Source organism: Rhinoraja longicauda, chromosome 29, assembly GCF_053455715.1.
Source record: "Rhinoraja longicauda isolate Sanriku21f chromosome 29, sRhiLon1.1, whole genome shotgun sequence".
Classification (NCBI taxonomy): Eukaryota; Metazoa; Chordata; class Chondrichthyes; order Rajiformes; family Arhynchobatidae; genus Rhinoraja; species Rhinoraja longicauda.
Genome location: NC_135981.1, coordinates 11,309,735 through 11,335,854, shown reverse-complemented (window position 1 = coordinate 11,335,854; position 26,120 = coordinate 11,309,735). Strand labels below are relative to the sequence as shown.

The following is a 26,120-nucleotide window of genomic DNA, read 5'->3' as shown; positions in this document are numbered from 1 at the left end:
GGTCTTGACCTGAAATGTCATCTGTCCAGTTCCCTCCACAGATACTGCCTCACCCGAGTACCTCCAGACGTTTTTTTTAACTGAATATTATTCATTCACCCATTCAAAAAGCTGGTTAATATCCAGGACCTTATCACACATTTACTTATGTGAGATAGCTCAGAACCAGGTCCAATCCTGCCATCATACATGAGGTTTCATCACAGGGTGATGTTCCCTTCCTTCCCAACGAGCACATTCAACATGTCATCAGCAAAAGGCAGTCCTGGACAATACCTTATTTACAAATGGAATCCATCCCCTTGGGCAACCCCCATATTGTACAGATGGCGGAGGAGGCATAGGAGGCTTCACTACCGAGGTGTTGGTCCGTTTACAAATGTACTGCAGATCATTCAGGCACCTCTGATCGCCCCACATTCCTGAAATGAGAATGTGAACATGAGTGTGAGAGAAGGAGTGAATGAGAAAGAAAAGAAAGAACAAGTGTGACGGAACAGTGCTGGCGTGAAGGAGTGAGAGACAACATGTGAGAGAGGGATAAGAACAAATCAATGCACCTTGCACAGCAAACGATGACCATCTGGCTCACATACCTTTGCTGGCCGTAGGAAGAAAACCTGTCAGATTAGACCTACTCTCCTGGAGAGTGACGTAGAGAAAAAATGAAAGAACAAGAGGTTGAGCAATGAATGAGAGAATATTGCAAGCAAAAGTGAGTGAGAAAACATTGTACAACGGTGAGTCTTTATTCACATTCATCGTGTCTTTATATAATTGACACTTTAATTAACTTGTTCCTGTAAGAGAATAACATTTCGATTACTACAAAATGAAGAAGGTGCCCCTTTAACATGGATAGACACAACTGCCATAGTAACTCAGCGGGTCAGGTAGGTCTGGAAAAAAGGATGGGTGACGTTTTTGGTTGGGACCCTTCTTCAGACTGAAAAAGGGTTGGGAACTGAAATGTCATCCATCCCTTTTTACAAGAGTCTTCATTTACTTTCTATTCCTGTGCTGCGGGGCAGCATGAAGCTTGAAGAGCACAGTGTGCTTGTGGTTGAAAGAGATTGGGAAATATATCCGTCCGACGGTCCAATTTTTGTATGATTGTATGTGTGCGTGCATGCGTATGTGTGTGCTTATGTGTGTGTGTGCGTGTGCGTGTGTATGTATGTGTGTGTGCGTGTGTGTGCGTGTGTGTGTGTGTGTGTGCGTGTGTGTATGCATGTGTGTGTGTGTGTGCATGCACGTGTGTGTGTGTGCGTGTGTGTGTGTGTGCGCGTGTGTGTGTGTGTGCGTGTGTGTGCGCGCGTGTGTGTGTGTGCATTTGTATATATGCACACACTGAACTTTTTGTTTCGTTTATTATATTGTTTACAGTGTAGTATGCTTACATATTTCTGTTGTGCTGCTGCAAGTAAGAATTCCATTGTTCTATCTGGAGCATATGACAATAAAACACCCTTGACTCTTGACTCAATTGCCCGCAGCTCCTCTTACCTTTACTGGGTGATATGTAAACACATTTCCTGTCCTTAGAAACTGGCCGCGGCCTCCCGGGTGCCCAGGAGACAAAGTTCAGAAGCGAACCATCAGACCACCTGCAACATAGAGCGTGGACATTTCAATCAGGAACACCATACGTTTATCACGCAGGAGGGCAATGGTTATCAAAATCCTTTCAACCTCGAAAGGATTTAAAGGGACCCTTAGGAAGAAGGTGGCTATAATGTAAGGCCAACGTGAGATGAGGTGTTATGCCTCATGCCATTGTGACCAAATAGCCTGCTGCTATCTGTTGTGGAACTGTGTGTGCATAGCAGGAAGAGCAGGGCTGCCGGGAGTATGGAGAGAAGGCAGGTACGGGATACTGAGTTGGATGATCAGCCATGATCATATTGAATGGCGGTGCAGGCTCGAAGGGCCGAATGGCCTACTCCTGCACCTATTTTCTAGGTTTCTATGAAAGAGCGTTATGGATGTTTTATTCTTGCCTCAGGCACCTGTGGAACTGCGTCCCACCGGAAGAGTCAGAGTGTATGGAAGATAAAAAATCAGTCAATAGTGCTTTAATCAGGATGGAGAGTACACAGAGCCTAGTTGCGTTGATGTATTTAAGAGGATATCCGGTAAGCACCAGAGGGAGAAGGAAATGGAAGAATATTGAACAGGTGAGATAATGAACAGGTGAGATAAAAGGAGGTGAAGAACAATGGGGACCCGGGGTGGGGGGACTCTAGTTTAGAATCCTCTGTCCAGGGGATAGGTTTGTGCTTGTGGGTTTGTTTGTTCATTTATTCCAGTGAAGGCACGGTAGCGCAGCGGTAGAGTTGCTGTTTTACAGCGAATGCAGCGCCGGAGACTCAGGTTCGATCCTGACTACGGGTGCTGCACTGTAAGGAGTTTGTACGTTCTCCCCGTGACCTGCGTGGGTTTACTCCGAGATCTTCGGTTTCCTCCCACACTCCAAAGACGTACAGGTATGTAGGTTAATTGGCTGAGTAAATGTAAAAATTGTCCCTAGTGGGTGTAGGATAGTGTTAATGTGTGGGGATCACTGGGCGGCACGGACTTGGAGGGCCGAAAAGGTCTGTTTCCGGCTGCCAGACAACAGTCGCTTGTCTTTTTCTTTTTGTGTTCACTTTTAATTTCAAGTTTTTGTGTACCTTGTGTGTTGTGGCTGTCGGCAGACCAATTTCCCTCCGGGGATGAATACGTTTTATCGTATCGTATCGTATAAAGCAATGTGGCAGCAGACCCATGTGTAATATAAACCACTGGCACCATTTAGCCCATTTCTGTGCTGTAATATCCCTGTTATAAAACCAGTCATTCAAGGAAGGATCGCAGGTAAGAACAGGAGAAAACAGCCAGGGATGGGGAGTCGAGAATAGCTTTAAAAACATCGGTGAAGAGCTATAAGAGGACATGTGAAGAGATGGCAAGACACCACATGAATGTTGAAAAGACCACTTGTGACAGGAGTCCAGGCAACACCAACCTGAATCGTCCATCATTCTCGTAGGTGTGAAGGCCAATCCACCAAAACTGGTCCCGAACGCGAGAGAGCTGGGAAAGTACAAGGTGGATTCATTATTCCCGCAGGAACAGCTTATTTAATTATTAATTCTCAGGATGGAGCACAACTGGTGAAGACAACAATCTTTTCTCAACATCAAAGGTCCTTCAGAAGTTGTGGGTGTGAATTTCACGAGAGAGAGAGTATTATCACAGCACTGTGAGGAATCTCACCCCCCCTGCCGAGTATTTGCTGATTTTCCCCACTGAACAGTCCTCCGCTTTGTTCTGCTACATCCCCCATCTCAATGTATTCTCATTGGGACGTGATGTTCAATGTTTCTTGTACCTTCAACGTACCTTCACCACTGTGCCTATTTCTTTGCCAAGACCCTTCACTCCCAACTGTCCACTCTTTGGTCCAAAATTCCCAATCCAAAGCTACAAGAGACAACCATTTAGTTTCTCAGCTCTCCCAACTTAACAATGGGGAGTCCAAGCTTGGGGTTGGGAGCGTGTAAGAGGTGCTTGGATAATGAGTTCAATTGCAGAAGGTGGAATACCTGGGGAATGTGACTCTTTCTGCAGTTCAGGGGGACAGAGTGCTGGGCCAGGAATAGCAGCACTCTCCTTAACTACCAGAAACTGCTAAGTTGCAAAAAATACCCTTTAGAGAAGATACACAAGTGGGCTACTTGCATTCACATGAACCACAGGATCAGTTGAATGATTCACACTAACTTTCAGAGTTTTACCTTCACAAGCTGACGATCCTGACCAGGAATGGTTCCCATGAATGCAGACTGCACAGGAAACTCTCTACCATCACATCCTAAACTATAAATGTTGCCGTTATGACTCTGGATTCCTACCTCCTGGAGACTCTGTCCCAGGAAGGCTAGCTCTTGTTGGTTGTGGATGGATGCCAATTCCGCTCGGAACCAGGTGCAGATCCGCCGGGCCTGGGGCCAGGTGGAGCGATGTTCAAAGAACTTGTACTCAGCATCCTTGAAGCGCACCCACTTGTTGCTTGAAGTTTCTGGGAAGAGACCACAATGGCTGCGTTTAATACCAACAGAGTCACCCAAAGTCAAATAAGCAACGTGTCAGAAACTCAGTGTTGTGTTTTAGTCTGAAAATCCATTCCACTGACTTCAAAAGCGGAAGTGGCGGCGCCTAATTGCTGCGGCTCGCTAGCAGTCTGTTCGTCTTTTTCCTTTTTTTTTGTGTGTCGGTGTTGGGATGGTTTTTGGTTTTTTTTGGTTGTGTATGTGTGGGGGGTGGTGGTGTGGGTGGTGTGGGTGGGGGGGGGGGGGGTGGCGGGGGGGGTGGGGGAAACCTTTCTCTTTTAGGTCTCTTCCTCACGGCGCGGGGTGCGGCTCGGCCGCGGGGCTTAACATCGCCCGGTGCGGCTCGGCCGCTGGACTTAATAGTGCCCGGTGCGGCTCGGCCGCGGGGCCTTCCATCGCCCGGTGCGGCTCGGCCGCGGGACTTTACATCGCTGGTGCGGCTCGGCCGCTGGACTTAACAGTGCCCGGTGCGGCTCGGCCGCGGGGCCTAACATCGCCCGGTGCGGCTCGGCCGCGGGGCTTAACATCGCCCGGTGCGGCTCGGCCGCGGGACTTTACATCGCTGGTGCGGCTCGGCCGCTGGACTTAACAGTGCCCGGTGCGGCTCGGCCGCGGGGCCTAACATCGCCCGGTGCGGCTCGGCCGCGGGGCTTAACATCGCCCGGTGCGGCTCGGCCGCGGGGCTTAACATCGCCCGGTGCAGTTCAGCCGCGGGACTTTTCATCGCTGGTGCGGCTCGGCCGCGGGACTTAACATCGCCCGGTGCGGCTCGGCCGCGGGGCTTTACATCGCTGGTGCAGCTCGGCCGCGGGACTTTTCATCGCTGGTGCGGCTCGGCCGCGGGACTTTTCATCGCTGGTGCGGCTCGGCCGCTGGACTTAACATCGCCCAGTGCGGCTCGGCCGTGGGACTTAGCTGCGCAAGGCTCGGTCGCGGGGCCTTCCATCGCCCGGCTCAGCCGCGAGACGTTTCAGCGCCCGATGCGACTCGGCCGCGGGGACTTCCACCCCCTTGCGGGGACTGTGCTGGTCGGTCGGGGACGAGCTGTCTGTCCGTGGGCGTGCGGAAGAGAGTGGAAGTTTTGTTGCCTCCATCACAGTGAGGGGGTGTTTGGAGTCACTGTGATGGACGTTTGTGTTGGGGTGATGTGCCTTGTGTTCTTTTTTGTGTGACTGCTATGTAGTTTCGTTTGGTACCTTGGTACCGAATGACAAATAAAGCTCTGTTGAACTGTTGAACTGTTTAACAGTGATTGAACTTCCAGCCCATAATATCAGAGCGACAGACAAAATCCAGGCACCAACAGTTGGAAATTCTGACTGCAATGAACGATCTAACATAAACCAGGGCTAATAGTATTTGCCCATCACTTATGACACAATTCCTTCAAGCTTCATACAGTAGGATGGCAAAAACAGAATGTACCTTCAGTATCCTCTGGTTCTTTCACAACAGCTCCTGAGGGGAATCGGAAAAGTACATTAGATCAGCTTGTAATCTCAAGACAAGCAATTCTCCAGTTCAAATTACTGGGGCAGTACATGTACTCTGGTTGATTAATTGTAAGTGCCCTGATCAGGAGGACAGAGGTGTAGTTGTTGGATGTCAGATTGGTGATGCAAGGGGTCTGTCTTTGCAGGACGGGTTAGAGACTCAGTTGAAGAGGGTTGCTGGTCTGTAGGCATGCAAGGGGTCTGCCTTTGGGTTTGGGAGCAGGTGGGTACAGCAGGCCAGGGAAGAGGAAAATGGGTTGGAGTTTAGGAAGCTCAGGCTGTGAGGAGTAGGAGTGACAGGCCAGAGGAGGGGAAGGAGGGCGGTCAGAGATTTGAGGTAAACGTAATCAGTGAGAAATGGTTTGGAGCAAATTTGGGTTTTGGGAGAAAGATCAAGAGTCAAATCAAGAGTCAAGAGTGTTTAATTGTCATATGGAACAATTAAATCCCTACTTGCTACAGCTTTACAGGCCCACTAAACGCAACAACACAACAAATAAAAATACAATAAACAATAAATTCTTCGTTTTTTAGTTATGGGTAACCAGGCCATAATGGTGCAATCTGAAACATGTAGCGTAAACTTATTGGAAGTTCATAGTAGTTTGGTGATGAGGTATGGTTGTGGTTAGGGTTATACAAGGTGGTTCAAGAGATAAATGGTTGATGGAAAGAAGCTGTTCTTGAACCTGGAGATAACGATTCTCAGGGTCCTGTATATTCTTCCCAATGGTAACAACAAGATGAGAGTGTTTGTGAGTCTTTGATGGGATTAGCTGCCTTCTTCAGGCAGTGCTTCTTGCAGATTCCTTTGATGGTGGGGAGGTCAATACTCATGATGGACAGGGCAATGTTCATCACTTCCTTCAGTGCCAGTTTCCCCGTTGCCCTCAATTCCCAGATCTTTAAAAAACGTATCTACTTCCTCTTGAAATACCTCCAGTGATTCACCCTCAACAATCTGTTGGGGAGGAGAATTCAAAGACTCATCTCCCTCTGCAGGAAGAACCAGACCTCACTTTGAACGCACCTCACTTTTAAATGACCCCCTCCATAATCTTTGTAACTGTGGCTCCTTGTTCATGATTCTCCTACAAGTGGAAATAATTCAACATCTGTACTGCTGTATTCCCACAGTATCTTAAATGCTTCATTCTTTAAAATCCCACAGAATACTGACCCGAGAGCAAAGGGGTACCCAGCGTGGAGGAGGAAGGAGGGATGAGTACTTTTTGTAACTGTTGGCGCCTTTGTGGCAACTCTTTTGTGTACAAAAACAAAGAATTTCACTGCACCTAGCTCGGTACAAGTGACAATAAAATGTCATCATCATCATCATTTCTTTATCTGCTCTTGAGTAGAACAACCCTCTCAGGCCAGAAATTAACTGGAGTGAGTTTCTTTAGGTTTGTCTCCAATACAAGTATACCATTCCTTAGCCATTTAGACCAAAATTGGAAAAAGGCAGTTTCTTCCACTCTGTCTTCGATGTGATGACATTATTCCATGCTAGTATTCTCCTCCAATACCACAAACCCTTACCTTGTGCACACCAGGTGGCGCCACCAGCAGTGGCTGCCTCGCCAACAGTCTGTCTGTCCTTTCGTCTTTTTGTCATTTTTAGTATGCGTTAAAAGTATGTTTTAGTGTTCCTCGGTTTGTTTTATGTGGGGGGTTCGGGGAAACTTTTTTTCAATCCCTTACCTCGACGGAGATGCGATTTTTTTCTGTATAGTATCTCCGTCCGCACTGCGGCCTAACATCATGGAGTTGCCGGCCTTTCCTGGAGACCGACGGCCACTCCAAGCCACAGGAGCCTGTGGGACTTAACATCGCAGAGCTTGCGATCCCTTTGCCAGGGATCAAAGCTCCAACCGCGGGGCCTGTTGACTTTAACACCGTGAAGCCCGCGGTCTCTGGTAAGAAGCCGACTCGGGAGCTCCATGCCCCGACGCGGGAGATTTGATCATCCCAATGGGGGCTTCGATCGTCGGCTGCGGGGACTTTGATCGCCCCGACTGCGGATAGTCTGACTGCCCCGACCGCGGGAGAACAAGAGGCAGAAGATTGAACTTTATTGCCTTCCATCACAGTGAGGAATGTGGAATCCACTGCGATGGATGTTTATGTTAACTTTTATGTGGTTTTGTGTCTTGTTGCATATCACTTAGAATGGCTGGATGGTAACTCAAATGTCACTGTACCTTAACTGGTACATGTGACAATAAACTGACCATGACCTTGAAACCCTTGAAACCTTGGTCTATTATTGTGACTCTGAAATTATATAGACCCTAACCAACTTTCCCCCTTTGACACAAACGTCTCTGGAACATGATTTTCCATAACAAAAGGGACCGTAGGAATGCAATTATCGTGTAGAACTACCTGTTCGCTGTTAGAACAGTCATCTGGAGGCACCACACTGTTCATCAACAGTTTTCACTAATATTTCACCAGCTGAATTCTTCGCTATCTGTTTCTGCTAAAAGTTATCATCCATCTCTATTTCCCAACAATTTTTCACCTGCCCGTACCCGACATTAATTTATCATGCTCCTGCAATGCATAACAACGTACCACCTGCCTGGTAGCTTGCAAAAATACGTATCCACTGTATCCACACTCATCCATCTGTATGAAAGACTAATGTATCCTTCGCTCATGTACGCAGCTCACTCATATTTCACCCACTTATTCTCTCATTAATATATCAAAGCAGTGATGTTCAACACTGACTTATCATATCTGTTTTGCACACTAATAAATCACTTGGCTGCAGCGTTTTACCAATTCATCGTTGGACAGCACAGCACAAAAACATCAACCATACCCATCTCTTATATATCTGCTACCTGTATCTCAGAAGTATTCCATTATTCCTCTGCATTCCTAACTAATGCAACATTCATCAATACCCCACAAAAAATTCCAAGCCTAATAACATACCCAATACATCAATAATTAATATTCTCACCTGTCAGTAGCCTTGACTAACGTGCCCCGTCTGCATCCCCATGAACACACCATTCATCTTCTTGCTTATTTGCACATCACCCATCTGAATGTTGCACTAATATATCATCCATTTTCATCCACAGTAATAGATCACTTCCAGTGACCCCATTGGTACATCAGGCTCCCACGTCACTCAGTGTTTTTACATTGTCGTCACCCATCTGAACACCACAATGATGTATCATCTGCCTTCATCTTCACTATCCTTCCTTATACCCTGCTCCACTACCAGCTGTCTGAATTCTACATTAAAAAAAATTGTCAAGTACAATCCCTATTAATGCATCACCAACCTGTACTGAACTAATATATACTATCCATTTACTAAATGCTACTCTGTATCACTAATAGCCATCTTTTATTAAGGGATAAAGGGTCAATGGAGGAAAACAGCGCCATTATCTTATCGAATTATGGAACTAGCACAATGGGCTGTATGGTCCCCTCCTTCTATCTCGTTTGTTGCATTTTTCTTCTCGTCTGTCAGCCATCTGTATGCCATTCCAATATAATCAATTGCCATTCCAATATAATCAATTATCCCCACTGATACAAGAAAGAATGCTGTAAATATTCAACAAGTCAGTCAGCATCTGTGTAACATTAATCAGAACCAAGAAAAGCTGGAGATAAAACTAGTCCTAGGTTGCAGAGAAATGTAAAAGGGAAACATAAGAAACAGAAGCAGCAAGAAGCCATTTGGCCTCAAACCAGCTCCACCATTCAATTTGCTCACGGCTGATCGCTGACCCCCAACATCATTTTCCTGCCCTATTCTCACATCCTCACTGGAAACAGGGCGAAGGATGGGGCCAGGAGGAAGTACACGGAGTAGAGCTGACATCGCAGTGGGGATCTGCGCACTTGTCCATTCTACACAATCCCCTGGGAGTTGGAAAACAGGTGAAATATCCCCCGTGAGTAGGTGAGCGGTTAACTGAGGTTGAGGGGAATGTCGACAAAACAAAATGGTTTCGTTTAAGATTAATGTAAAAGTGTGCCTGATGATCAGCGTGGACTCGATGAGCCTGTCGCACTGCTGCTTGGCTTAGTGAGTTGGTGTCGGTCCATTTAAACATGAGAATAGGGTGGAAACTGGCAGCGAAGGTGATGAAATATCCAAGCTAGGGACATTAGTAGAGAGCAGCATTAATATAGACATCACTGTATCAGGTAAAGAGGTGAGGGAGAGAAGACCTGAGAACACATTTGCCCATTCACCTGCTCACTCACATATAGTAAAGCCACACCTCCTCTTTTTTTATCAACTATCTGTGCTCCTACCCATTATATTATCTATTTCTATTTCTATGATGAAAGAATGGGTCGACCGGGCTAATATTCACTGGAATTTAGAAGGACGAGAGGGGATCTTACAGAAACATATACAATTCTTAAAGGATAGGACAGAAAGGATTAGATGCAGGAAAAATGTTCCCGGTGTTGGGGAAAGTCCAGAACCAGGGGTCATAGTTTAAGAATAAGGAGCAGGCCATTTAAGAATGAGATGAGGAAAAAAAAATTCATCCAGAGAGTTGTGAATCTGTGGAATTCTCTGCCACAGAAGGTAGTGGAGGCCAATTCACTGAATGTTTTCAAGAGAGTTAGATATAGCTCTTAGGGCTGAAGGAATCAAAGATTATGGGGAAAATGCAGGAACGAGTAACTGATTTTAGATGATCCGCCATTATCATATTGAATGGCGGTGCTGGCTCGAAGGGCTGAATGGCCTAATCCTGCACCTATTTTTCTATGTTTCTATCTTATCTTAATAGTTCATCTTCCTGTGTTTCAAATTAATTCCGCCTGTTTCCCCCATCAGCCTGACCGCAACTCCAATCAGCACCTCCAACAGCCTGACCGCGGGAGAAGACGGCAGGGGAAGAGAAAAGACATTTATTCACAAAATGCTGGAGTAACTCAGCAGGTCAGGCAGCATCTCGGGAGAGAAGGAATGGGTGACGTTTCGGGTCGAGACCCTTCGTCTGAAGAAGGGTCTCGACCCGAAACGTCACCCATTCCTTCTCTCCCGAGATGCTGCCTGACCTGCTGAGTTACTCCAGCATTTTGTGAATAAATCGATTTGTACCAGCATCTGCAGTTAGTTTCTTATACTAAGAGAAAAGACATTCTGGCCTTCCATCACAGTGAGGAGGTGACTGGAGGAGACTCACTGTGATGGATGTTTCTTTTTGTTTGGTGTTAGTTTGTGATTATATGTGTTATTGCATTTTTATTGATTATTCTTATTGGTCTTATTGTTCAACTGCGGGTAATGTTTCATTTCACTACACATTTATGTGTATGTAACAAATAAACGACTATGACTATGACTATTAATATATCATTCACTAGGATTGCAAACTAATGTTTAAAGGCTTAGGAAGTTCAGCACGTCCCCAACAATTCTCACCAACTTCTACAGATGCGTCGTAGAAAGCATTTTTATTGGGATGCATCATAGCATGGTTTGGGAACAGCTCCATCCAAGGCCGCAAAAAATTGCAGGGTATTGTGAATGCAGACCAGACCATGCACAAACCAACCACGCCTCCATTGACTCCGTCTACACTTCACGCTGCTTCGGAAAGGCCACCAGCATAATCAAGGACGAGTTTCACCCCAGTCATTCCCTCTTCTCCCCTCTCCCATCAGGCAAGAGGGACAGATGTGTGAAAACGCACACCTCCAGATTCAGAGACAGTTTCTTCCCAGCTGTGATCAGCCAACTGAACTATCCTACCAACAACTAGAGAGCGGTCCTGAGCTACTATCCACCTCATTGAAGATCCTCAGACTATCTTTAATCGGACTTTACTGGACTTTATCTTGCACTAAACGTTATTCACGCTATTATGTATCTGTGCACTGTGGGCGGTTCAATTGTAATCACGTATCGTCTTTCCGCTGATTGGTTAGCACACACCAAAAGGTTTTTCACTGTACCTCGGTACCTCGGTACACATGACAATAAATTAAATTAAACTAAAATTGACAAGACTCCTTCAGTACGCCTTGTAAGTTGTTAACAGCCCATATCGTGTGAATCTATGTCAAAGTGAGAAGATACAAAAATGGCCTCTCACAGTTGATGTATTAACTAACAGTCTCTTGAGAAAATCCCAGAACTCTAAATATTAGCCTTGTTGTTTATATTTAAAATAGTGAAATGTTTTTTTTTTACTGGAACTGTCCTGCAATTTAACATCTGGCTATTATTGAGAGCTATGGTTCATATTCTTGCCCATTGGTTGCTAACTTTTGATTCCACACAACATTCCTTTATCCCGTACGCAGTTCCTAATGTCCCGCTGAGTTACTCCAGCTTTTTGTGTCTGTCCTCATGTCCTGCTTTATGTGGTTAGTTGAGCCATCCTTGTTGGCATTGCATTCAGCTGAAATTCCCTTTGGAATTTGCCCAAACTGTTGCATGCATTCTCTTCCATACTCCTTCCGCATGTAGCTACAACATACTGACTTTTGTGGGTGTTTCAGCAGACTCCATACTTCTAACACAGGCAGAGAGGTCCCATATGCTTTCAATCAGAGTTATGGGCCTGTCCCACTTAGGCGATCTTTTTGGCGACTGCCGGCGACTGTCAAAGTCGTAGCAGATCGCCGAACTTTTCTTTTACCCGACGACAATGACCACGACAATGCCGAGTCAGGTCGAGATTACAGCGTCTTCGGAAACATCGCTAAAATTCCCATGCTGTCAATGCTTCTCCGGCGTCCTAATTTTCGCTGAAATCACTGACAAGTCGGTAAGTACTTGAGAGTTTTGAACTATGACACCTTGTATGTGTTACTTAAAAGCCAAGCTTCACTGTAACAAGGAATAAACCAGATTTACTTCCAGTTTACTAATAGCTGTATAAAAAAATAATTTTTAAAGTGGTTCAGTGGATTTTTGTGAAAAGTGTGTGGGCATTCTTTGAAAATGTAAGGGAGATGCATATCTGATTTCTGGGTTGAATATCTGGATTTGGAGCCCACTTTAAATGTAATGGCTGAGGCCAAAAACATCGCGAAAATTCCAACGCTTACCTGACCGTCAAACTGTCGCCTCCAATCTACCTGTCAAATGTCCTGACAATAGACAATAGACAATAGGTGCAGGAGGAGGCCATTCGGCCCTTCGAGCCAGCACCGCCATTCAATGTGATCATGGCTGATCATTCTCAATCAGTACCCCGTTCCTACCTTCTCCCCATACCCCCTGACCTATCCTTAAGAGGGTATGGGAAGAAGCTCTTAATCTATCCTTAAGAGCACTATCTAGCTCTCTCTTGAATGCATTCCGAGAATTGGCCTCCACTGCCTTCTGCCTTAATAATCTTATACGTTTCGATAAGATCTCCTCTCATCCTTCTAAATTCCAGTGTATACAAGCCTAGTCGCTCCAGTCTTTCAACATATGACAGTCCCGCCATTCCGGGAATTAACCTAGTAAACCTAAATTGCACGCCCTCCATAGCAATAATATCCTTCCTCAAATTTGGAGACCAAAACTGCACACAGTACTCCAGGTGCGGTCTCACGGTAACGGTAAAGGTCTCCAGGTGACGGTAAATAAATTGGTTAAACACAAGCATTTTATGGTATTTTGAAATGACTTTACTTATTTTAATATTATGTGCTTCAAAATGCATCTTAAGAGAACCTATCAAACTTGGGGACAGCATGCGACAGCGCCCGCAATAAGCTACGATGCCCGGCGACAAGCCAGCTGTCACCGAGAGATTTCAAACCGTATGATTTCTCGGCAACGCGCCGAGATCCACTACGATCTTTGGAAGACTCCTCACGATCATGCCCGCGACACCCCGGTAAACGTTTGGCGATAGCCTAGTCACCGGCAGTTGCCTTAAAATCGCCTAAGTGGGACAAGGCCCTTTAATTGAACAGTTCTTACTTGCAATGCCACTAACTTCCAGCAGGTGCCTCCCTTATGCACCTTTCCCTCAGGCCTCCCTCCGTTGCCAGGTGAGCAATGAAAAGGTTTATGAAAGATCGATACAAAGTGCTGGAGTCTCTCAGCGGGTCATGCAGCATCTCTGGCGAAAAATCTATTTTCTCCAGAGAACCTGCAAAACTCCACACAGACAGCATCCAAGGTCAGGATCGAACCCGGGTCTCTGGCGAAAAATCTCTTTTCTCCAGAGATGCTGTCTGAGTAACTCCAGCACTTTGTGTCTGTCTTTGGTATACACCAGCATCTGCAGTACCTCGTTTCTACAGTGGGGATATTTAGATTAGTTTAGAGATACAGCATGGAAATATGGCCTTAGGCCCACCGAAGAGAGACACAAAAAGCTGGAGTAACTCAGCAGGTCAGACAACATCGCTGGAGAAAAGGAGTATGTGACGTTTCGGGTCGAGACTCTTCTTCAGACGACTACACTTTGACCATTGATCAGCCCTTAACACTGGTTCTGCGTTATCCCATTTCCTCATCCACTCCTTACACACCAGGGGCAATTTACAGTGGCCAATTAACCTGTAAACACGCACATCTTCGGGATGTGGGAAGAAACCGCAGTACAGGAGGAAACTCGTGCGTTCCCAGGGAGAACCTGCAAAACTCCACACAGACAGCATCCAAGGTCAGGATCGAACCCGGGTCTCTGGCGCTGTGAGGGAGCAGGTCTACCAGCTGCACTGTGTGTGCTCCCCGGAAGGAGTGTGTTTGAAACCAGCACTAATAGTGGGTCATTAGAGCATTATATAAGCAGAAGTACACTGCAGGGAATGCTGCTGCACTGGGAAATTAGTGTGAACCAGCCGTGCACTGGTGGTTCCATGGCTTGGTGTGGAGAGACTGCCTGTGAGGGCTGGTGTTGAACACAAAGTGCTGGAGTAACTCAACAGGTCAGGCAGCATCTCTGACGAACATGGATAGCTGACGTTGAGGAAGGGTCTCCACCCAAAACATCACTTATCCATGTTCTCCAGAGATGCTGCCTGATTTGCTGAGTTACTCCAGCACTAAACAGCATATTAAAGTGTATGCAGTTCATTGTTTCTACATTCTAGTATTGGTAGAAAGGAACTGCAGATTGGTTTACACTGAAGATAGACACAAAAAGCTGGAGTTACTCAGCGGGTCAGGCAGCATCTCTGGAGAAAAGGAATAGGTGATGGAAGAAGGGCCTCGACCCGAAACATCATCTATTCCTTCACTCCAGAGATGCTGCCTGACCTGCTGAGTTACTCCAGCTTTTTGTGTCGATCTTCTCGTGTTGGTGTTGGGTTGGCCAGGGTGAGTGGAAGGGCGGCTCGGCGCTGAGATACATGACTCATGGATGCCAAAGTCCAGCAGTGTCATTCCTTGCTCCATGCATCAAGCATGATGGGCGAGACTGCAGGGTCTGGGCTGCCATTCCGACCATTGGCAGCCTTGCTCCCCACATCTCTCTGGCCCCCGATCCCCATGCCCAATGCCGACCCTAACCAACAGGAGCTCCGTCCCAAACCGTGTGGCCGTTCACTGGTGCAGGAGTTCCAGCTGTGGGCATAGGCTTGGGGTAATGCGGCCCATGCATTTACCTGGCAGGTTCCCCGAGCAGATGCCTATCTTTGAGGCATGGAGAGTTTGTTGCTGCGAGTGTTTAGACAATAGACAATAGGTGCAGGAGGAGGCCATTCGGCCCTTCGAGCCAGCACCACCATTCAATGTGATCATGGCTGATCATTCTCAATCAGTACCCCGTTCCTGCCTTCTCCCCATACCCCCTGACTCCGCTATCCTTAAGAGCTCTATCTAGCTCTCTCTTGAATGCATTCAGAGAATTGGCCTCCACTGCCTTCTGAGGCAGAGAATTCCACAGATTCACAACTCTCTGACTGAAAAAGTTTTTCCTCATCTCAGTTCTAAATGGCCTACTCCTTATTCTTAAAATGTGGCCCCTTGTTCTGGACTCCCCCAACATTGGGAACATGTTTCCTGCCTCTAACGTGTCCAACCCCTTAATAATCTTATACGTTTCGATAAGATCCCCTCTCATCCTTCTAAATTCCAGTGTTTAGGCTGGAGCATGAACAATGCTGGAATGAATCAATGCTCTGCAGGGCAGTGCAATGCAGCCTACCCAGGCACAAGTTTGCTGGAACGATTATGGTTGGCGGTTGTGATGTGGGGAATATTTGGTTATCAACAAGCTACAACATCTCGTTACAAGTCCTCTGAAATTCTACAATTTGGAGGGAGGTTTGAGCACCTTTCTAAGATGGAAATGTAGGAAAGTAAACCAAGGAAAAATAATCTCTTGAAAGAGTGATGGGAACAAAGAACATCGTCTTTCAGAACGTAAAATGTACAGAAGCAGCTCACACCAGAAGAATGTGGCAACTTCTGTGGAAAGATAAGAAATTAGGGAACAAGAGGATCTCATTAAGAGGAACAAGTTGCCTGAGAAATTAAATTAGCGAACTGGATTGATGCTGCTGCTGCTGCTACAAGGGATATGGGGAAAAAAGCAGGAACGGGATACTGATTTTGGATGTGTAGGAAAATAACTGCAGTCGCTGGTTCAAATCGAAGGTCGACACAAAATGCTGGAATAACTCAGCGGGTCAGGCAGCATCTCAGGAGAGAAGGAATGGCTTTTGACGTTTCGGGTCGAGACCCTTCTTCAGACTGACCAGTCAGAGCATCCTGTGCCCACCTACCTTTGCGGATCTTGCAGATCCAGTCCAGCTGGATCTCACAGCGCACGGCGCGCCACAGCGAGGAGGCAATATCTGTGACCGCACAGCGACGAATATCGTCATCATCGTAGGAATCCCGCCCAAAGTTGTTATAGGAATACTGCGCAAGAAACAAAATGAGGTTCAGGGCATGCTGGCCCAATGATCTGTACACCCTAGAGTTTTTCCAAGAACGAGGGATGATCTTATTGAAGACGTCTGATCCTGAGGGATCCGGACATGATGCATGTCGAGATGTTTCCACCAGTGGGGAACTGGGAGAGGAGAGGAGACAGTTCTGGGGCAGATCAGCCATGATCATGTTCAATGGTGGGGCTGGCTTGAGGGGCTGAATGGCTTACTCGTGTAGAACTTCCCACCCATCCCCAGTCTCTCCACCCAGGAATAGGCCACAATGATGCCATCTCAACAACTTGCATTTACCATTGTCAAAGGTGTTTCACAGCCATGCAAGCAGGTATTGTTGGGCATATAATTGAGGGACAAAGGTTTAGGGGTAACATGAGGGGGAACTTCTTTACTCAGAGGGTGGTGGCTGTATGGAATGGGCTTCCGGTGGAAGTGGTGGAGGCTGGCTCGATTTTATTATTTAAGAGTAAATTGGATAGGTATATGGATAGGAGGGGATTAGAGGGTTATGGTCTGAGTGCAGGTAGATGAGACTAGGTCAGGGAGAATGGTCGGCGTGGACTGGTAGGGCCGGACAGGCCTGTTTCCATGCTGTAGTTGTTATATGTTATATGTTATATGTTATATATCTGCATATCTGCAGTACTGGCAGCACTGTGGTGCAGCTCCAGTGACCCGGGTTGGATCCTGACTACGGGTGCTGTCTGGACGGAGTTTGTACGTTCTCCCTGTGACCGCATGCGTTTTCTCGGGGTGATCCAGTTTGCTCCGACACCAAAGACGTACAGGTTTGTAGGTTAATCGGCTTCAGTAAAATTGTAAATTGCCTCTTGTGTGTATGATAGTGCTAGTTTATGGGGTAATTACTGGCCGACGTGGACTCGGTGGGCCGAAGAGCCTGTTTCTGTGCTGTATCTCTAAAGTCTAAAGGTAAGACTTGCAGTCTGTAAAGGTCGGGAAGTTGGAGAGAGGACGACCATTGGCTGAAAGTAAGTACCTGTTAATAGTGGTAGAAACGGCAGTTTAAAAAGAGCGCCAATAGGGCACTGTTAATCAGTCTGTAAAGGTCGGGAAGTTGGAGAGAGGACCACCATTGGCTGTAAGTGAGTGGGAATTACAGTGTAATAAGTCAGTCAGAAGAGAATACGTGGATTGGTTGATCATTTAAGTGAAAAGTCTGGTAAATTGGACAATCAGGCAATTTAAATTGGTGATATAAGCAAGACTTGCAAAAGGGTGCAGCCCAGTGAGGGAAGTGCCCTGAGAGGGAAGTGCCCTGAGAGGGAAGTGCCCTGAGAGGGAAGTGCCCTGAGAGGGAAGTGCCCTGAGAGGGAAGTGCCCTGAGAGGGAAGTGCCCTGAGAGGGAAGTGCCCTGAGAGGGAAGTGCCCTGAGAGGGAAGTGCCCTGTGAGGGAAGTGCCCTGTGAGGGAAGTGCCCTGAGGGGGAAGTGCCCTGAGGGGGAAGTGCCCTGAGGGGGAAGTGCCCTGAGGGGGAAGTGCCCTGAGGGGGAAGTGCCCTGAGGGGGAAGTGCCCTGAGGGGGAAGTGCCCTGAGGGGGAAGTGCCCTGTGGGGGAAGTGCCCTGTGGAGGAAGTGCCCTGTGGGGGAAGTGCCCTGTGGGGGAAGTGCCCTGTGGGGGAAGTGCCCTGTGGGGGAAGTGCGAGTCTTCGGCGAGGAGGCTGAGGTTACAATTGTTTTAAGCCTGAACTGTTTCTAGACACAAGGTAATGGCGGAAAAGTTGGTGCAGTGTGTTTCCTGCAGGATGTGGGAAGACAGGGACGTCGCTGGAGCTTCTGGGAGCTACACCTGCAAGAACTGTGTCCAGGTGCAGCTCCTGAATGGACGTGTGGTGGAGTTGGAGAGGCAGTTGGATGACCTCAGGGCCATCCGGGAATGCGAGAGTTTCCTCGACAGGACCTATTGTGAGGCTGTCACGCCAAGGGTCCAGGTCGAGCGAAGGTGGGAGACTGTTTCAGGGGGGAGTGGACGTGGACTACAGGAGACCCCAGTGGCTGTGCCTATTGCAAATAGGTATACCTTCTTGGGAACTGTCGGGGCAGAAGACGTTTCCAGTCCGAGTGGCGGACCTGTTGGCAAGGATACTCGACAGGGGAGACCGAAGTCAGGAAGAGCCGTAGTGGTGGGTGACTCCATCGTCCAAGGAACGGACAGAAGATTCTGTGGCAGCAGGAGGGACTTGAGGATGGTCTGTTGCCTCCCTGGTGCCAGGGTTCAGCACATCACGGACCGGCTTCAGAAAATCCTAGTGAGGGAAGGCGATCAACCTGAAGTCGTTGTGCACGTGGGCACGAATGACATCGGGCGGAAGAGGAAGGAGGTGCTACAGCGGGAGTTTAGAGAGTTAGGAAAAAGACTGAGAAGTAGGACGTCGAAGGTGGTTATCTCTGGACTGCTACCGGTACCTCGTGCTGGTGAGGCCAGGAACAGAGAGATAGAGGGTATGAATTTATGGCTGAGGGGCTGGTGCAGAGAGCAGGGATTTAGATTTCTGGACCACTGGGATCTCTTCTGGGCTAGGGGTGATTTGTACAAAAGGGACGGGTTACATCTTAACAGCAGGGGGACAAACATTCTGGCAGGCAGGTTTGCTAGTGCGACACCTGTGGCTTTAAACTAAGTAGTGGGGGGGAGGGGTTAACAAATTGGGAATATGAAGATGAGGTTAAAGGGAATACAGGAGATATTGCAGAAGACTCTCGGAAGAATGGGAACAGAAGTTCTAGAGGGGAAAAGAGATTAAGGGCAGGGCCATTTGTGACCGATGTGAGAGGGGAGGTAAATACAGAAGTTAAAGTGTTGTACTTAAATGCGCGTAGTATAAAAAATAAAGTGGATGAGCTTGAGGCTCAGTTAGTCATGGGCAAGTATGATGTTGTAGGGATCACTGAGACATGGCTACAAGAGGACCAGGGCTGGGAACTGAATATTCAGGGGTACACAACGTATAGAAAAGACAGACAGGTGGGCAGAGGGGGTGGGGTTGCTCTGCTGGTAAGGAATGATATTCATTCCCTTGCAAGGGGTGACATAGAATCAGGAGATGTTGAATCAGTATGGATAGAAATGAGGAATTGTAAGGGTAAAAAGACCCTAATGGGAGTTATCTATAGGCCCTCAAACAGTAGCCTCGACATAGGGTGCAAGTTGAATCGGGAGATAAAATTGGCGTGTCACAAATGTAATGCTACGGTGGTTATGGGAGATTTCAACATGCAGGTAGACTGGGAAAATCAGGTTGGAAATGGACCCCAGGAAAGAGAGTTTGTAGAGTGCCTTCGAGATGGATTCTTAGAACAGCTTGTACTGGAGCCTACCAGGGAGAAGGCAATTCTGGATTTAGTGTTGTGTAATGATCCTGATCTGATAAGGGGACTAGAGGTAAAAGAGCCATTAGGAGGCAGTGATCACAACATGATAAGTTTTACTCTGCAAATGGAAAGGCAGAAGAGAAAATCGGAAGTGTCGGTATTACAGTATAGCAAAGGGGATTACAGAGGCATGAGGCAGGAGCTGGCCAAAATTGACTGGAAGGAGGCCCTAGCAGGGAAGACGGTAGAACAGCAATGGCAAGTATTCCTGGGAATAATGCAGAGGTTGCAGGATCAATTTATCCCAAAGAGGCGGAAAGACTCTAAGGGGAGTTAGAGACACCTGTGGCTGACGAGGGAAGTCAAGGACAGCATAAAAATTAAGGAGAGGAAGTATAACATAGCAAAGAAGAGTGGGAAGACAGAGGATTGGGACTCTTTTAAAGAGCAACAAAAGTTAACTAAAAAGGCAATACGGGGAGAAAAGATGAGGTACGAGGGTAAACTAGCCAATAATATAAAGGAGGATAGCAAAAGTTTTTTTAGGTACGTGAAGAGGAAAAAAATAGTCAAGGCAAATGTGGGTCCCTTGAAGACAGAAGCAGGGGAATTTATTATGGGGAACAAAGAAATGGCAGACGAGTTAAACCGTTACTTTGGATCTGTGTTTACTGAGGAGGATACACACAATCTCCCAAATGTTCTAGGGGCCGGAGAACCTAGGGTGATGGAGGAACTGAAGGAAATCCACATTAGGCAGGAAATGGTTTTGGGTAGACTGATGGGACTGAAGGCTGATAAATCCCCAGGGCCTGATGGTCTGCATCCCAGGGTACTTAAGGAGGTGGCTCTAGAAATAGTGGAAGCATTGGAGATCATTTTTCAATGTTCTATAGATTCAGGATCAGTTCCTGTGGATTGGAGGATAGCAAATGTTATCCCACTTTTTAAGAAAGGAGGGAGAGAGAAAACGGGTAATTATAGACCAGTTAGTCTGACATCAGTGGTTGGGAAGATGCTGGAGTCAATTATAAAAGACGAAATTGCTGAGCATTTGGATAGCAGTAACAGGATCATTCCGAGTCAGCATGGATTTACGAAGGGGAAATCATGCTTGACAAATCTACTGGAATTTTTTGAGGATGTGACTAGGAAAATTGACAGGGGAGAGTCAGTGGATGTGGTGTACCTCGACTTTCAGAAAGCCTTCGACAAGGTCCCACATAGGGGATTAGTGGGCAAAATTAGAGCACATGGTATTGGGGGTAGGGTACTGACATGGATAGAAAATTGGTTGACAGACAGAAAGCAAAGAGTGGGGATAAATGGGTCCCTTTCGGAATGGCAGGCAGTGACCAGTGGGGTACCGCAAGGTTCAGTGCTGGGACCCCAGCTATTTACGATATACATTAATGACTTAGATGAAGGGATTAAAAGTACCATTAGCAAATTTGCAGATGATACTAAGCTGGGGGGGTAGTGTGAATTGTGAGGAAGATGCAATAAGGCTGCAGGGTGACTTGGACAGGTTGTGTGAGTGGCGGATACATGGCAGATGCAGTTTAATGTAGATAAGTGTGAGGTTATTCACTTTGGAAATAAGAATAGAAAGGCAGATTATTATCTGAATGGTGTCAAGTTAGGAAGAGGGGATGTTCAACGAGATCTGGGTGTCTTAGTGCATCAGTCACTGAAAGGAAGCATGCAAGTACAGCAGGCAGTGAAGAAAGCCAATGGAATGTTGGCCTTCGTAACAAGAGGAGTTGAGTATAGGAGCAAAGAGGTCCTTCTACAGTTGTACCGGGCCCTGGTGAGACCGCACCTGGAGTACTGTGTGCAGTTTTGGTCTCCAAATTTGAGGAAGGATATTCTTGCTATTGAGGGCGTGCAGCGTAGGTTCACTAGGTTGATTCCCGGAATGGCGGGACTGTCGTATGTTGAAAGGCTGGAGCAATTAGGCTTGTATACACTGGAATTTAGAAGGATGAGGGGGGATCTTATTGAAACATATAAGATAATTAGGGGATTGGACACATTAGAGGCAGGAAACATGTTCCCAATGTTGGGGGAGTCCAGAACAAGGGGCCACAGTTTAAGAATAAGGGGTAGGCCATTTAGAACGGAGATGAGGAAGAACTTTTTCAGTCAGAGAGTGGTGAAGGTGTGGAATTCTCTGCCTCAGAAGGCAGTGGAGGCCAGTTCGTTGGATGCTTTCAAGAGAGAGCTGGATAGAGCTCTCAAGGATAGCGGAGTGAGGGGGTATGGGGAGAAGGCAGGAACGGGGTACTGATTGAGAGTGATCAGCTATGATCGCATTGAATGGCGGTGCTGGCTCGAAGGGCTGAATGGCCTACTCCTGCACCTATTGTCTATTGTCTATTGTAAGTGTTAGATCATTTTGTTCAGAGTCATTTTAAAGGGGGTAACTACAGAGCTTGGAGATAAACTGCTGAGAACATTGTAGAAGCAGAGGGAGTAGGGGAAACCCAGAGGTGATAACAGGAGGAACTCGTGTACCAGATACACATTTTCATTATTTAGATTTTTTTAGATTTGGAGATACAGCGCGGAAACAGGCCCTTCGGCCCACCGGGTCCACGCCGCCCAGTGATCCCCGCACATCAACACTATCCTACACATACTAGGGACAATTTTTTACATTTTGCCCAGCCAATTAACCTACATACCTGTACGTCTTTGGAGTGTGGGAGGAAACCGAAGATCTCGGAGAAAACCCTCGCAGGTCACGGGGAGAACGTAAAACTCCGTACAGATGGCGCCCGCAGTCAGGATCGAACCTGAGTCTCCGGCGCTGCATTCGCTGTAAGGCAGCAACTCTACCGCTGCGCCACCGTGCCGCAATGTCAAGAATTAATCTTCACAAGCTAAGCATTCAGTTCATTGTTGACTGGATCACTCTTATCATTGTCAGCTCCCCCTCACACACTAGATTATTCCTTCTGTGTAGGTGTCAGCTACTGTGCAAGGCACATGGGAAGTTTAACTTGGAACAAGCTGGGAGACCAGAACGTGGAATATGGGAAAATGCTGTCTGGCAAATGGCTAAAGTGTCGCCATTTAAGCATGTCTAATGCTCTGGTAAAGGGCAATAAGTTAGCCTGTTCCATGGCCTAGTGTACAAACTTCTGTTAATTCCAGGTGAACTTGTTCAGATACTCACTCCTGTTCCGTCACTCCATGTCCAGCTCCGGTCTGTCCCTGGGTTGCGTCTATTCAGCCCAAGCCAGAACCAATGGTACTCGTGATCCTCTGATTCCCTGGGAAGCAGGAACACAGTGTGATGGATCTAACCTCCAATTCTGCACCCTTAACATTCACTATTAGTGTTGCCTAGAACTTCCATCAACTCTACAATGCCTAACACAATGAGGAAGGGTCTCGACCCAAAACATCACCTATTCCATTTCACCAGAGGTGCTGTCTGTCCCTCTGAGTTACTCCTGTTTCAGTCCCCTGCTGTGTGTGGGAGTTGGCTTTGTGTAAATCTGCTAAGGAGAAACTTTACTTACAACAGAATTTTCTCCTAAATTGTCAGAAGCAATGAAAGGTGCTGAGGAAATATATATTTTTCTTCAAAAGGTGTCTGGTGGAAACTGACTAAAGTTGCTGTCTTTGACCTGAATTACTTATGTATGAGACATGAAAGATTTCCAAAAATTACTCTTCCCAATATACTGACTGTGTTCAGTACACCTGTCCCTTTACCTCCCCCCTCGACTCCACCCAAGGACCCTGGCAGTGTTTTCAGGTGAGGCAAAGGTTCGCTTGGACCTCCTCCAACGTCATCCACTGTATCCGCTGTTCCAGGTGTCAACTTCTGTACATCGGCGAGACCAAGCGCAGGCTCGGCGGTCGTTTCGCTGAACACCTCCGCTCAGTCCGCCTTAACCTAGCTAATCTCCCGGTTGCCTAGCACTTTAACTCCACCTCCCATCCCCAATCTGACCTTTCTGTCCTCCATTGTCAGAGTGCGGCCTAGCGCAAATTGGAGGAACAGCGCCTCATATTTTGCTTAGGTAGCTTACACCCCAGCGGTATGAATATTGATTTCTCTAACTTCACGTAGCCCTTGCTTTCCCTCTCTCTCCATCCCCTCCCCCTTCCCAGTTCTCCCACCAGTCTTTCGGTCTCCGACTACATTCTATCTCTGTCCCACCCACTCCCCTGACATCAGTCTGAAGAAGGGTCCCGACCCGAAACGTCACCCATTCCTTCTCTCCAGAGATGCTGGCTGTCCCGCTGAATTACTCCAGCATTTTGTGTCTACCTTTGATTTAAACCAGCATCTGCAGTTCTTTCCTACATGGGAGGATGGTAGGGTTGCATTTATGGATTGAGGGAGTCAGGCAGGGTGAGGAAAGTCTAGGGTCGGATAGGGGTTGTGCTGATTGTACAACAATTCAGACAACAATTGTGCAGGTCAGATTGCAAACAGGTTAGATATGGTTTCAGATTTGGGTCATTGGGGGTCACTGCACTCATTCCAGCTTAATAACATCCTTTCTAGAGCAGGGTGACCAAAACCGAACAGAATATTCCAAAAGCAGTCTCGCCAATGTGAGATAGGCACAAAATGCTGGAGTAACTCAGCGGGACAGGCAGCATCTCTGGATAGAAGGAATGGTGACGTTTCAGGTCGAGACTCTTCTTCAGACTCACCAATATGAGTATTTCCTAAAGTGCCTTTAGGACCATTGGAAATCACCAAACCCTTCTGGCAATACGTTGTGTGGAATGCCCTGTGAGATTGGCCTGCTAGCAGTGTGGAAACTATGGATCGAATGCAAATGTTATGTCAAAGATAGACACAATTGCTGGAGTAACTCAGCAGGTCAGTCAGCATCTCTGGAGATAAAGGATGGGTGACTCCTTGGACCAAATCGTCACCCATCCTTTTTCTTCAGAGATGCTCCCTGACCTGCTGAGTTACTCCACCACCTTCGGTATAAACCAGCATCTGCCGTTCTTTGTTTCTCCAAATCTTATGTCCATGATTTCTCAGGGCATGGTCTCACCTCTAGAAAAAGAGTTTTAATAAAACAAATTCCTGAAGGAAAAGGAACTTGTGTGCTCCAAAGTGACCCGTTCCCCACCACATAAAAGTAATTCTTCAGTCTGACTCACCCAAATATATCATGGACCAGTTTTTCAGCAAACTTCTCCTCTTCAAAGCTGCCGATGCTGAGCAAGTGTGCGCCTTGCTCGTGGCAGAACATGTGTGCCTGCACCCAGTTCTTCTTGGCGTAGATGCTGTTGAAGTGAAACACCTGCTCAGGACAAGGAGACAAAGACAGACAAGTCAGACAGACACAGATGAGCGGCATGGAGATGCAACGGTAGAGTTGCTGCCTTACAGCGCCAGGGACCCGGGTTCAATCCTGACTACAGGTGCTCTCTGTATGGTGTTTGTACATTCTCTCCGTGACCTGCATGGGTTTTCCCCGGGTGCTCTGGTTTCCTCCCACACTCCAAATAAATAGGTTAATTGGCTTGGTATAAATGACAAATTGTCCCTAGTTTGTAGGATAATCACTGGTATACAGGGATCGCTGGTCAGTCAATCCCCGTATACTACTGTTTGACAAGCAAATCAAAGCTGTGGTAAAAGCCAGCTTCGTACCATAGCTAAACTCAAACCATTCCTCCAATTTGACGCCATTGAAAAAATTATCCACGCATTCATTTCCTCCCGCCTAGCCTACTGCAACTCCCTATACACTGGGATCAGCCAATCATCCCTGTCCCGCCTGCAATTGGTCCAAAACGCCGCAGCGAGACTCCTGACGGGTACCCGTAAAAGGGACCACATCACCCCGATTCTAGCCTCTCTCCACTGGCTCCCTGTACGGTACAGAATCAACTTCAAGATCCTCCTATTCACATACAAAGCCCTAAACGGGCTTGCCCCCCCCCCCCTCCCCCCCCATATCAAAAATCTTCTAACCCATCTCCAGGTCCCTCAGGTCGGCCGACTTGGGGCTACTGACTATCCCGCGGTCGAGGCTTAAGCTCAGGGGTGACCGCGCTTTTGCGGTTGCAGCTCCTAGACTGTGGAACAGCATCCCTCTCCCCATCAGAACTGCCCCCTCCATCGACTCCTTTATGTCCAGGCTCAAAACCTATTTCTACTCCCTAGCGTTTGAGGCCCTCAGAGGTGGCGCTGTGAATTGTTTATGTATGTGCTGTTATGTTTGTGTGCCATTGTATGTTCATTTCTTAGTACCTGAACTGATGTACAGCACTTTGGTCAACGTGGGTTGTTTTTAAATGTGCTATACAAATAAAATTGACTTGACTTGACTTGACTAGTGTTTAAACTAAACTAAA

At 47.1% G+C, this 26,120-nt stretch overlaps 1 protein-coding gene across 1 annotated transcript in view; it reads right to left on the bottom strand.

The window, feature by feature from the left end:
* mrc2 (mannose receptor, C-type 2) overlaps positions 1-26,120 on the bottom strand; it is a 170,518-nt gene that overhangs the window by 31,691 nt on the left and 112,707 nt on the right. Inside the window, exons 13-20 of the mRNA XM_078424368.1 lie at positions 24,918-25,060; positions 22,954-23,050; positions 16,277-16,415; positions 5,520-5,552; positions 3,897-4,063; positions 3,008-3,075; positions 1,507-1,607; positions 277-422 (exon numbers count right to left, since the gene is read on the bottom strand). Coding sequence (XP_078280494.1) covers positions 277-422; positions 1,507-1,607; positions 3,008-3,075; positions 3,897-4,063; positions 5,520-5,552; positions 16,277-16,415; positions 22,954-23,050; positions 24,918-25,060 — 894 coding nt within the window. The remainder of the gene's footprint in view (positions 1-276; positions 423-1,506; positions 1,608-3,007; positions 3,076-3,896; positions 4,064-5,519; positions 5,553-16,276; positions 16,416-22,953; positions 23,051-24,917; positions 25,061-26,120) is intronic.